The sequence below is a fragment of the Neofelis nebulosa genome, chromosome 8 (assembly GCF_028018385.1).
Source record: "Neofelis nebulosa isolate mNeoNeb1 chromosome 8, mNeoNeb1.pri, whole genome shotgun sequence".
NCBI classification, from domain to species: domain Eukaryota; kingdom Metazoa; phylum Chordata; class Mammalia; order Carnivora; family Felidae; genus Neofelis; species Neofelis nebulosa.
The window spans coordinates 124,068,218-124,081,933 of NC_080789.1; the positions used below are offsets into that span (position 1 = coordinate 124,068,218).

A 13,716-nucleotide genomic window follows, 5' to 3' on the forward strand; every position below is an offset into this window, starting at 1 on the left:
AGTGGCATTTCCTGTTCGAAGTTTGACTGTAAGAGAACAGCCATACTGAGAGGCTGTATTAAGGCCCAAAAGACTCCTACCCCCGGTCTGCCACGTACTGGCCATATAACCTTTCTGTACTTTTGTTTTCTCAGCTAAAAAATGAAGATAATAATAGGAACAACTCACAGGGGTGTTGTGTGAATTATACGAAGTAATAAATGACAGCATGTAGAATGGGGCCAGGAACATAGTAAATACTCAACAAATATTTCTTTTTCCTCTTCTTTTGCTTCTCCTCCTCCTCCCAACTATTTGGAGATCGTTGTATAGTTGGAGATAAAAGGTCATGTTTATACTCGCTCTTCTGAGTTTTTGTATTCTATCACTTACAATGGTCAATCAATGTTATACACCTTACTAAGGAGGCCTATGCTCATTAGATACCATTTTCTTTGTTTAGGTTTGTTTACATGTTCTTTTCGCCAAATTATTCTTAGGTCTTAGAATTTCCACTCAGCCCATAAGGCTAATAAAACTTTCCTAAACCCAAAACTATCTTGAAACTTCCAGAAGCTCTACCTAGTCTTACTCTAAATGTAGCAGGAAACTCAATTCACAATTGAAGATTCATCAAGAGTGATTTAGCAGACTGTAACTCAGTTTGGGTCCTGTGAATGAGAAACCCTGTTGTGTGCCTTTGGTGTCCAACTGCTCAGAAGTATTTTATACTTTCATATCAAAGATGAAGGAAAATCTGGAAAGTGAATGTATAATCATGTCAACTGTGGATTCCACTAGAAAATCAACTATTTTAACCCACAGAAATGTCCCAGAAAGACTCAGCCAAAGTAATCCAATATCTAAAGCCAGCATCACTGGCTTCTAGCTACATATTGACTATTTTGAAAAATGTCACCCTTTTTCATCAAAAACTACAGATCTCTAAATTAAAATGCTTTTTAAAACCAGCCAATTAAATCCATTCAAGAAATAAAATGAGCTAAATTTCTTTGCAACAATATATAGCAATTTACAAACATTTATTAGCTTGCATTAAAAAAATTAACAAATGTGAGAAAACACTTAAATTAGGCATCCTTTTTCATTATTACCTCCATTTTGCAAAAATGTTAACCTGGATGTGGAGGGGCTGGACAATTCTGAATTCTATTCTCAATATGTTTAATCAACTGATCAAGTTAGATTTAAAATGGCAATCTTTCCTGCATCTTCAAATTCGGTAAGATAAAAACAATGATAAGTATGCTATCTTGATGAAGGTGCTATAAAAAGTAATGTGTAATTTCCCTTAAGCACTGCTTTGAAGGAACATTTATCTGAATACTGGCCAGGTTGGTCTGCTCCAACTGTACTTTAAGAAAAAGTGCCCTATAAACAATCCTAGACATGGAAAGAATTCCAGTATATAGACACAATTAAAGTCTTATTGTGATATTTTGGAGTCCTGATGGATTCATGGCTGCATATTAATGATCTAAATATCATCTGAAAATCCATCAGTCAACTTCTCCAGTATGACAGAAAGGAAAAAAAAAAACCTTACATTTACATCAGGAATTTACTCCACTTGGTTTCTCAATATCATAACGTATTCTAATGCACTGCTTTAAGAAAATCTTCAAAGTTTTATGATTCCTTGATGCATTGAATAAAACTAAAGATTTTCCTTAGGATAATTGGTAAGATTCTAGGGAACTACTTCCCAAAGTGTATTTTGCAAAGCATTAAGTCCATGAGATGCAACTTATAAAAAGGTTTTATGACCAAATAATGGAGAAATGCCAGATACTAAATCTTTATTGCCATCTTGAAATTTCTTTAGAATGCATGCTCCCGAAAGCAGGGAATTTAGCTAAATCTCATTCACTTATCATGGATCCAAGCCTGTGACAATGCCCTCCAATTAGCAGGCATCCAGCAGGAATTAATGAATGAATAAATGAATGAACATTAAAAGCTTTGAACAGCTCCCTACCAAAGAAACCTCTTTCATTTTCTTTCACCCAGAGTACCTCATACCTATTTGATCACAGGATTTTTTTTTCTGTTAGCACTACAGAATATTTATTCTAAATAATTAGAATATTAAAAAGAAAAGAGACAGCATAGAAATAATATAATAAACACACATGAAACTACTACCCAAATTAATAATTAAATGTAACAAATACAACAGAAGCCTCTTGGCGACTCCTCCTCCAACTCATTTATCTCCACTTCCCTCCCTCAAAATAACATAACACCAAATTTAGGACTTATGTTCACATGAAACTAAACAGCATCCTGTTCTGAGAAATTCTCAACTGGGGGATTGCTAAAGGCCCTTCAAGTGCTGAGATTTTAATTTATTTCTAGCAAGTATATACAGGCAAATGGTCATCTGTAAAGCTATCTACTTAGAGCATTAATACTATGATAAGTAAGAAATGAATGAAATAAAACACTATTATACAGACACGAGACAATGGAGAATTGATGTAATAATGATATATATGAAGAGGCTTAGCAGCTTATCTTTCAAATGGATTGATATGAAATTAAAGATGCATACAGTATGTATCTTATCATACAGTGACCTAAGAAAACATAGATGTATTTTTGTTACTTAACCTGGACTAATTTAGAAACTAATCTCTACAATTACTTAAAAAAAAATCCCTAAGAATGTATACATTGGATTTTGACTTACAAAATCAGCTGGGGCTGCAAAAGTAAAACTGTGTCTAGATCAATGTCACAGTAGGGCCACATTTACATGAAAGAGGCTGCTAAGAAGAGGCCCCACCTTCCCCCCCCCCCCCGCCCCCCCACTTCCTGAGTTGAATAAACAGTTGCTGATAAAAAAATCTCTTTTATCAAGATCCGGCAAGCTATGATAGAGAAGCACATCTGAGCTAATATAGTTTAATAGAAAAAGAACTGTCTTCAAAAATTTTAGGCAATATCTTTCACAATCTTATTTTGGTAAAACTTTTCTTCCTCAAATTTTTAAGTATCAATATAGGTTTCTCTAAAAATTGTCTTAGAAAAACCTGAAGTATGCAGCTACTTAAAAGTTCTTTTTTGCATGTTTAATTTTTGTCCCCTGCTTGACATAAGAGACAAAAGGGCCTATAAAATATATTTCCATATTGGTCTAATTCTTAATTTTATTTATAAAGAATGTTGAGTAGTCAACTTAGAGAAAAAAAAAAAAGAAAACATTTGAACCCAATACCTGCTCTGTGTAGATACTCAATACACAATTAAACCAAGGAACAGTACACGAAAAAGGAGAGCAAGGTGTGTGGATAAGTTTTCACGTTATAATTGGTCATTGGTATCCTATAGTTTTATTGGCAAATATGAGGATTAGAATTTCATTCTACCATTGAAACCATTTCAATTTTCAAACCACCCATTGAATTCTCCCCATGTTAAATACCAACAGGGAGTGAAATATAATCTCACTGTGTATTAGAAGCCCACAAATCCTTTCTCATATATAAATGAATGAAATGAATTAGCATCTGAAAATATTTATAAAAGAAAAGTATCAACTCCTACCTCCATTATCTTTTAGATGTAGTGCTATCTTGGTATCATCTGGAAGAGAAATTCAAAGTTATTGTAACAAAAAAAATTTTAGTGGGGCATAAATATGATGACCAGTCATTGTCTCCTAATGTTTTCTCAGAGGATTCAAACCTCAAAAATACTTCACAGGCTATATAACAATCCAAAAGAATATGTATTAAAATGCAGCACTGGTTTCAAAAGCAATAAAATGATTTAGCAGCTTCCTCATCTCATTTTATAACTTTACTCTAGTTAACTTTTAATATCCAATTAAATTTCAATTAAAAGTAAAAGTTTCAAGTTTAATTTATTATTCAAACGAAAGCCAGGTTTATGACCATAAATAAGTAAGACTATTTTTTCTCCATCAGAGCCTACTCTTGGCCAACTGGTCTCACATTTCTCCCTAGTGGCGTCATTTAGAATAAGTGGTAATATTTTGGCTAATATACCTTCTTCCCTCAATGAGTTGTCCCCTGCATCAATATTCTCTTGTAGTTTTGTCTTCCCTGACAGAGGAAATGTTTTTCAAAGACAATTTCTGTGACATACACAGTGTCCCTCTACAGATTATAGACCAACATATTTTACTGACTGTATTCAGGTAAATATTAGAATTGCATTTAAATAGAATTATCTATTTTCAGAAGCTGAAATCACTGGACATTTTATATGCATTTTGCCTTTCTCTCCTGTGACTGAAATGCTGAATTCAGTTACGACAAAATTTACTGATATAAAAGGAAGTCTGTATTTCTTTTCTATTGAGGACAAGTAGCCAAGATCACTAATGAAATCTAAGTCTTAAGAAAAGGTGCCATACGTTACAAGAATCCCAGCACATCTTTTTCTTCTGTAATAATTTTGTCTTTTCCCCTTTAGAAGTCCTTTAGAAATCCAGTTTGCCAAAAGATAACTTTCTCTCTAGAGAGCGACTCCAGTACATGTCAATACAGTGACTTTCCCCTCCTTCAGAAAAAAGCAAAAATATCTAGAGCACCTTCTGTGGGCAGACTGGTGGGCAGCTGGGATGTCGCTGCTCTTCTGGTGGTTGTTAAGACCCTGAATTTTGTGGTTGTTGCTTGTATAGTTGTGGTGGTTTGAGAAGAACTTTCCATTGGCTCTGTGTTCTCACACATCTTCTCTTTTGACTAATAAGAGAAACAAATAGGAAAACAATTTAAGAGTGATCACACATGTATTTAAAAAATTACATCAAAGAAGTTGGGCTGTGAAGCATTAAGGGCTTTCATATCAAGATGAGGAATACGTTATTTTTATAGAGAACAATATTTATAGATTTTAATAATTTACAAAGCATATAAAAGATGAGAAAAAATTGGATGTAACAAAGCATTTCCATCTTCAGATATTTGGATTTCATCATTTCTGTTCTTAATCTTTCATACTACTATTTATCTTGCCCTAAATCTTATATCAATCTCTATATAAAAGACATGATGTCATGAGGAAGAAGTTCATACAAGAAGAAAAACATGTTCATACAGATAAGAACTAAAACATGCTTGGGTATGTGAAGAAGGCGCTTCAAACCAACAATGCCAAGTTCTAAAAATTTGGTAAAGTGCTCCATATTCCCTTATTGTTTCAAAACTAATCCACCGCACATTGAATGAGTATTTAATTTTTTTGTTTTCTGTTACAAAATATTCAAAATCACCCAAACGAAAGATTGGATGGCCCTCATGTAATCACTTAGCCTATTTCTCCCTAGCAGAGCTAGACTGAAGACACCAGGAAAAGATATATATTTTATTTTTATTTATAGCCCACAGAAATAAATCCTACAACATTCACCAGCAACAATTTCCACCACCCGAACTTTTATGGTTTAGAAGCTGGTGTTTCTCTCTCAACCTCTTTGTTCTCCGAAGGACATCATCCCTCTGGTAGGGTCTCAGGTAGAAGATAATCAGTCTGCACATGGGTGGTACTCACCCCACTTTAGAAAATTGTTATGAAATAAATTCCTTTCTTAAACTTCTCTTGTCATTAATGAAATACAAGGCACTTATTACTAGTTCAGCAAGAGTTCCTGAGATGGCTTCCTCTTTTACAAAGGGTGAGATACAGATTTCTTCTCCACTGCAATTCCCAATATCCTGGGGGTCATTCAATCTTCAACTGTTGGTTCCCACATCTTCTCAGCCCCAGTGACCTAATGATCTCCTTGCTAGCTCCACATCAGTTCTTGCCCCCACAGTCTGGCCCTCATCTGCAGTTGGAGATGTTTGTGTTTTGAGATCATAGATCCAGTTGTCCTCTTTCCAATCTCTCCATGTATGTGCTCACTCAGATTCTGCTTCTCCTTTGACTATGCACGAAGTCCAGTCTCCTATTTTTCCATCACTTCAACCTCTCTTTTCAATTTCTTCACTTCTCTTGCCCCGTTTTATCTGTTTTCCCACAGCATCCTTTCAGAAAACCCCCAATACTAAATGGAGTAAAAAACCTGCCTTTTCCTTGCCTGCAACAAAGCCATGAGCAGCTGGAGAACAATCACACAGCCTCTGACTGGGAGCTCCATAAATTTACCTCCCACCACCTCAGTGGGCCTTCCGTGCTGCCTGGCAACTCTGTCCTACTCTGCTGGTCTCTTCTCCCACCACCTCAGTGGGCCTTCCGTGCTGCCTGGCAACTCTGTCCTACTCTGCTGGTCTCTTCTCCCACCACCTCAAGTAGGCCTTCCGTGCTGCCTGGCAACTCTGTCCTACTCTGCTGGTCTCTTCTCCCATTGTCCTCTGTATCAATTTCAAACCCACTCCACTCTACCAAAAACTATAATGCCTGTCCCAATCTTACTCCATGGGCTCACCTTTTATTTCTTTGATAAGAATCATAAGTGAGAATTCTCTACATTTCTTTACAAATCAGCATTCTTGCTTGAATCTGTATTGACCTACCCTTCTTCCTTTCTGTTATAATGGAAGAGGCTCAGTATTTATAGCTATTCTCTCAACCTTTACTGTGGCCCAACTCAGCCCACTTTTCTCAGGCATTGTGAACTTGCTCCTTTAATACAATCCTTTCTCTTCAATGTTTACAATCTTGAGTTTTCCACTGCCTTGTTCCCATTCGAGCTTAAACACACTCAAGCATGTCCAATCTTACTTTAAAAACTCAGTCCTCCTTCTCTACAACACACCCTGGCATTTCCCCACTTTCCCTTCCATTCAGTCATCTTTCCAGAGAGATTGGTCTGTCCTGGTCTTCGCAGACTCCCACTTTCCCCACTTGTAAAAATCTTGTTTTTACTCAATACAACTTACTGGAAACTTCTCGTGCTGGTGGTACTAATATCTTCTTATGCATGAAATTGTCTATATTCTTGATATCTCATAGCAAGGGGCACACCTGTCCACTTCCCAGGGTTCTGTGACATTTTTCCTCACCAGTCTTCTGATAGGTTTCTAACAACTCCCTTATTTCCTTTTACTTCTGTCTCCCTGTGGTGTGTTGGTAGTTCTTATGGATCTTTCTTGACTAATCTCTTAGCTATATGCATTCTCACTAGCAATTTCCACCACACCCATGATTTCAATTCACATCTTTATATTAATTTACATAAATCCATACCAACATTACATATGTCTCTCTTGGATTTCTGACCCAAATATCCATCTACTGACTTAACATATGCATGTGGATATCACAGACATCTCCAACTCAATAAGACTGAAATGGAACTTGCCACATATTATTCTCCTCCTGTGTTTCTATTGTAAAAGAATACTATTAGTAAACACCCTGATATTTAAGGTAACATCCTGGAATTGTTTTGCTCAGACCACTAAAGGCAGACTATGGACTCTAAATGGTCTTCCTTCTATAAAACAAGGAGATTCTGGATAAAATACGAATTTTAAAGCATTACTAGGATTTGCAGGACACAAAGAAAATCTCCAAGAGTACCTTTCTGTTGTCTCTCCCCCAAAACAAAATAAAGCAAAAGCTGTGTGCAATGGAGTAGGAGTAATATACATTAGACAAAGTAAAAGAGTAGAATTTGCCTATAGGGCAAAACATGTCAAAAATAAATATTTCTCCAAGGAGATTAAGTCTTGTGCCAGCAGTAGATGGGGGAGATAAATCTAAACCTCTCCTCACATATTAAATAGGGACATATGATATCCCCTAAAACTCTCAGGTTCTCATCATCAAACATTCTTTGGTAGAAAGTACCATCTATTTAGGTCCTAGGGATTCCCATGGAATAAAATCGAATAAAAATGCAATTCTAATTAAAGGACACAAACAGAAACACAAAAAGAAGAAGCACACTCTGACAAAGTTAGCAAAAACAATGAGCCATGTATTTAAACTATGAAAATCTTTAGATATTGTGATCATCCAATAGAAGACAGACAAAAAAATCATATATGAAATATTTTAAGGAATGAAAGGTAAAGTTTAAAAATTAGTAATACAGACAATAAAAATGTCTTGGCAGATTTAATAAAATGTAAAATTTAAATTTTAGAAATGAAAAATACATTTTTTGCAATGACTACTTCAATGGATATGTTAAATAGTGGACCAAAAAAGATGAAGACAGATTTAATAAACTGGCAAACTGATCTGAAGAAACTCCCCAGGATGCAACACAGAAAAATAAAAAGATAGATGTTATAAAAGAAGAGGTTAAAAGATATAAGGAAGTGATAAGAAGGTAACTCTATCTCCAAAGAGTTCAGAAGGTAAAAATAAAGAGGATGGAGAAAAGTCTGATTGAATAGTACTTAGTAAACTTGATGCCTGATCGGTTAGAAAACACACATTTTTCTAGAGAACGCGCAGATAATTTGTACAAATTGTCCATGTACTATTCCATGAACAAGTTCCAACCAATTTTAAAGAATCAGTATCATATAGAATATGCTTTCTGACAATAATTGAATCAATAATTTGAGGTCAATAATAAAATAAATTTTAAAACTTTTCACAAATTGGAAATGTGCTATAATTCATAATTCAATGTAAATCCAATAAACATATTAACGTGTTGATTGATTACAGATCTAGACATACTGAGTCTAAATTTACTTAAAGAACAAAAGTCCCCTAATAGTCAAAATACTTGTGAAGAAGAAAAAGTAAGACTTGTCCTATAGACAGCAAGATTTCTATAAGAGATGATGATAATTAAGACACCGTGACATTAGTGAGGGTTTTGACAAATTGAGGATTAGAAGAAGAGAGCCCAGAAACCAACTCCCTGGTTATGTAGAAACTAGGAAAGAGGTGGCTTTGCAAGAAATTGCCAAAAGGAAGGACTATTCAACACACAGTGCTTGAAATTATCTATAAAGGGGAAAGCTCCTCACAAAATTGGATTCCCATTGTACATCATACACAGATACCAATTCCAAATAGAATAAAGACTTTGATGTAAAAAAAAGATAAAGCTTTAAGATATTTAAGAGAAAAATGCATGAAAAATGACTACGAAATTTGGTAGGAAAGGGCTTCTTAAACAAGATAATATACCCAGAAACTAACAATAAAAGACTGATTAATTTGACACCTTAGATTGAGAATAGATGTTAACTAAATAAAATAATGAAGTAAATGAAGAGAATCCAAAATCTGGGGAAGATATATATACCTAGAGAAACTAGCTAGAGCAATAACACAGCAGAAATAAGTAAAAAGGTATAAAGAATAAGTAAAAAGGAATAAAGTAAAAAGGTATAAAAAGTAATAAGCAAAACTCTTTTATTTATAGGTGGTAAGATTGTTTAAGTAGAAAGCCACCAAGAATCTTGATATGTATTTTTTAAAGTAGTAAGATAATTTTATAAGGGGGTTATATATCACATGTATTATGTCTGTTACATATAATCAATGGAGACCTATGGTCTAGAATAAAAAGAAAAAGAGAATTACTCAATAGAAAAATGACAAAAAGACATGAACAGGAATTTCACAGAAGAGGAAAGACAGAAGAAACACAGAAGCCAAAAAGAATATGAAAATAGATTCAACTTCGCTGATAACTGGTGAAAGACAAATGGAGTTCCCAATAAGATACCAAATTAGATAGCGAGTAGGTCTGCAGAAATGAAGAAGTCCGACAAAATCAGGATCGTAGCGACCATGAAATAATGGGAACCTGTAAGAGTTCCAGCGTTGTGCTGGTCGTGTACATGGACACACTGGAAAAAAATTGGCATTATCTTTCAAATTTGAACATTTGTCTGACTCACACTCAGCAATTCCACTTTTGGGAAGATTAGAGAAACTTGTGTACATTTGACTTAGGAGACACGCACAAGGCGCTTTTGTCAGAGGAAAAATCTTGAAACAAATGTCCATAAGACTGAGTGAAGAAAACATGATTGTGAGAATATAAGCTTCAGGAAGGCAGAATTTGGTGTTTTGTTGTGTCAGACTATTTTTTTACCATCCCATTCCAGTACCTAAAAAAGTGCCCATGACATCATGGGCACCCAATAAATATTTGGTAAGTGAATGAATGACATATTAATACCATGGAATATATAGCTATAAAAGTGAATAGATCACCATCACGGGCACCAACAGGGATAAATGTTATAAAACAAAATTCTGAGTGATAAGTTAAAGATTCCAAATAGCTTTATTTATTTTTAATAGGGAAGGGCACAGATGCAATGGAGCAGCACAGACAACCAGCTTCCTAGTCACGGATAATCTAGTTCATAAATTGGGTAGCATGATCCTGGGTATTCATTTTCTTACTGTTTTTCAAAGGTACATTAATGTTATAAAATGTTAAAAAGATATTCTAAAAGCAAAGGATAACAAGAATTTTAAAACACGTTCACGGTCCTCATTTCCATTCACCCAACCACCCTCGGATCCTTCCACCACCCCAGCTGTGGTCACCATGACCCTTCCCACTGATTTAGGCCAGATCATCAGCATCTTTGGCTGGGTTATAGCTACAGTCAATTTATCGGCCTCCTGCTTCAAGTTATCATTCGCCCCATAGCTAGGGTGATTCTTCCAAAAAGGCCTGATTAAAATCCTTTCCCTTGCCATTATTTTTTAATGGAGGTATAATATATACATATAGCATTATATTAGTTTCAGGTGTACACCATAATGATTTAATATTTCTATATGTTGTGAAATGATCACCACAATAAGTCTAGTTAACATCTGTTGCCACATATAATTACAAACTTTTGCTGTTGCTGTGATGAGAATTTTTAAGATTTATTCTCTTGGCATTTTCAAATGCTCAATAGAGTATTATTAACTGAAGTCACCATACTGTACATGACTTCCTCAGGGTGTATTTATTTTATAACTGGAAGTTTGTACCTTTTGGATCCCTTCTCCAATTTCATCCACTCAACCATCAATCTGTTTTCTATCCACGATGGTTTTTTTTTTCCTTTGGTTTTTGTTTTGTTTGATTCCACATATAAGTGAGATCATATAGTATTTGCCTTTTTTGACTTATTTCACTTAGCATAATGCCCTCAAGGTCCATCCATATTGTCACAGATGGCAAGATTTCCTTCTTTCTTTATGGCTAAATCATATTCCAGTGTGTGTGTGTGTGTGTGTGTGTGTGTGTGTGTGTGCGCGCGCGCGCACGTGTATTCATACGTATATGCCACATCTTCTTTATCCATTCATCCACTGATGGACACTTAGGTTGTTTCCATATCTTGGCTATTGTAAGTAATGCTGCAATGAGCATGGGGTGCTATTATCTTTTTGAGTTAGTGTTTCCATTTTCTTTGGATAAATACCCAGAAGTGAAATTGCTGGATCCCATGGTAGTTCTATTCTTAATTTTTTGAGGACCCTCCATACTTCCCTTGCCTTTAGCATAAAGCCTAAACTCCTTCAACTTGTCACACTTGGGGGTCTGTTGACCTCGCCAATCTCATCTCTCACCACTCCTCTTCTTAGCTCTATTAACCTTCAGGCATCATCTTGAATATCTCCTCCTCAAGCAAGGCTTCTCTTATGTTACTTAACAAGACCATGTCCTTACAGTTACTCTCTACCCAGGTCATTCTCTAAAAGCAGTCCTTGGTTCAGTGGTCTAACTACCTGTTGGACACACTTCTTCCATTTTTACATTATTGGTGCTTAAAACAGTACATAGTAAGTGCTCATATTAGGATTTGTACTTATGGAGTAAATTTATCTCATAGGATCAGAAAGATTTAACTCTAGTTTTAGGCACAGAAGATGGACTGCAGTTGGTGGCTTTGTTTACTCACCTGTAAAAGAAGGTTAGAATTGCTCACCATAATTAAATGTATGTAATTCATATAATGCAAATGACAGTTTAATTACATAATTGAAAGGAAACACTGGATATTAAAAAATGTACTTGACTCTGAGATACTTGGGAATAGGGGGTCATTTTTAAAATTTTTGTAATTTCAGCGCTCAGCACATTCCACAGAACATACTTAGGATATGTTCAGGGGTGTTTAAAATAAGATGGATTCTTCCTATTTCCTTGGTTCATGGTGGGCAAGAAAAGTAAGATGCCTGAATTACACTTTTGATCTTTGCACAACTACAGCTATTCAACTGCCATGTTTTCATGGAGGCAAATGTGACTACATGAAAGAAACATCAATTGGAAAATACAACTATGGCTCCAGGAATCTACTTTCATTTTGAATGACGTTGTTCCGTAAGTGAAGTGAAATAGATAGATTAGTGTATATCACTCTAATCCCCCGAATGAATGTCAAAGAGTTGATCAAAGCTGTGTTGGCAATACGGCACTTAAAATTCAAGCATATTCTCAAAGATGTTTGTTTCAAGATATTTATAAGACATCATTATAAAACCTTAATTTTTAAAAAAGGCTTTAGTAACCATTGGTCCCCTAACAGTTTAAAGAGAGCACTTTGACATGATTTGCTTTCCTGAATGAGAAAACGTGTATAATTGCTAATAATCTTCATTCAAAATTCACACTCTAACACTTTACACAGGGAGAAAAAACAAGTACTTTTCTTTGTGAACCTGATAGGATATCTTTATAACCTGAAATGACAATGTAAATGCAATTCACTAGAAAATTATGAACAGGATAAAACTGTTTCTGCAATTGCATGCACTTGCTTGAATCGTTTCATTGCATCACTGTCTCTATCAGGCTTGCCTTGGAGTTACTGTTTCCGTGTTATACCATTTCTAACTTATATTACATCAATTTGCTGCAATCAGTCTTTTCCTCCAGACCATCGGTTTTGTTATTTGAGCCAAAAAGATGAACAATGGCTTCCGAGATCTTAGAAAAGCTGCAAGTGTTTAAGAGAACTGCCTTTTGCTTGTGAGATTCAAATTCCGGTTCTATTTCCTAGCCACACACCTAACTCTGTTCCCTCAGGGCTTCCCTCCCCACCCCCTTCCCTCACCCCTCCCTCTTCTCCCCTTGGTAATATGGGGGCAATAACAGCTCCCAGGAAGGGAGCTCCCTTGTCACAGGAAGGGTAGGAGAATCAGTCGAGATAATACATGTAAAGAGATAAGCCCACTGTGTGGCATATATTAAGGACCCAACAATTGCTGGATATCTTTGTTAAATTAGATGCCATTTTCATTAAGATGTAGCAACCCTATAGGACAGCTTGGTCTCAGGAATCCTTTGGTTATAAAGCACATGTACCTCTTCAGGGCATCCACTGTCCACCCAGTCCTGCCGATGGCGGTCAAATCCACTGGAACATCTTTGGAGAGGACGCAGTGTTCAGAAAAGAAAATATGGGGTGCGGAGTGCGGGGCAGAAATTAAAAGAAAAAGATTGGCAAGTTAGTTAATTCTCCAATTTTCAGTTTAGCATTAACATGAACTTTCTTCTATAGAACTGTTAACTGGAGTAGCAGTGAGGTATTTACAGGGTGGTGAGTAAGGACTCGTTCCTCAGGTAATTGTGCAATTAGGATCACTCATGGCAGCAAATTACTCCACTGACGCCCACTACTCTCTGCAGGACACCTGGGTCCCAAGCAAAGGTAAAACCAATTGCTATTCTATGAGGCTAGTTTTCTTTTCACTCATATTTTCTTTTTCTCATCATCAAAACCAATGGTTATACACAAGTTTTTTGCAGGCATCATTTTTTAGGATTTCAGGTCTTTTTATCTGTTTTCTCTAAAAAAAATTTTT

At 35.7% G+C, this 13,716-nt stretch overlaps 1 protein-coding gene across 2 annotated transcripts in view; it reads right to left on the reverse strand.

Annotated features, from left to right (window-relative positions):
* The window catches only part of PLXDC2 (plexin domain containing 2), a 449,881-nt gene that overhangs the window by 56,582 nt on the left and 379,583 nt on the right, over positions 1 to 13,716 (reverse strand). For both annotated transcript variants that reach the window (XM_058681754.1, XM_058681756.1), the window contains exons 10-12: positions 13,217 to 13,277; positions 4,562 to 4,712; positions 3,550 to 3,588 (exon numbers count right to left, since the gene is read on the reverse strand). In XM_058681754.1, the coding sequence (XP_058537737.1) occupies positions 3,550 to 3,588; positions 4,562 to 4,712; positions 13,217 to 13,277 (251 nt within the window). The remainder of the gene's footprint in view (positions 1 to 3,549; positions 3,589 to 4,561; positions 4,713 to 13,216; positions 13,278 to 13,716) is intronic.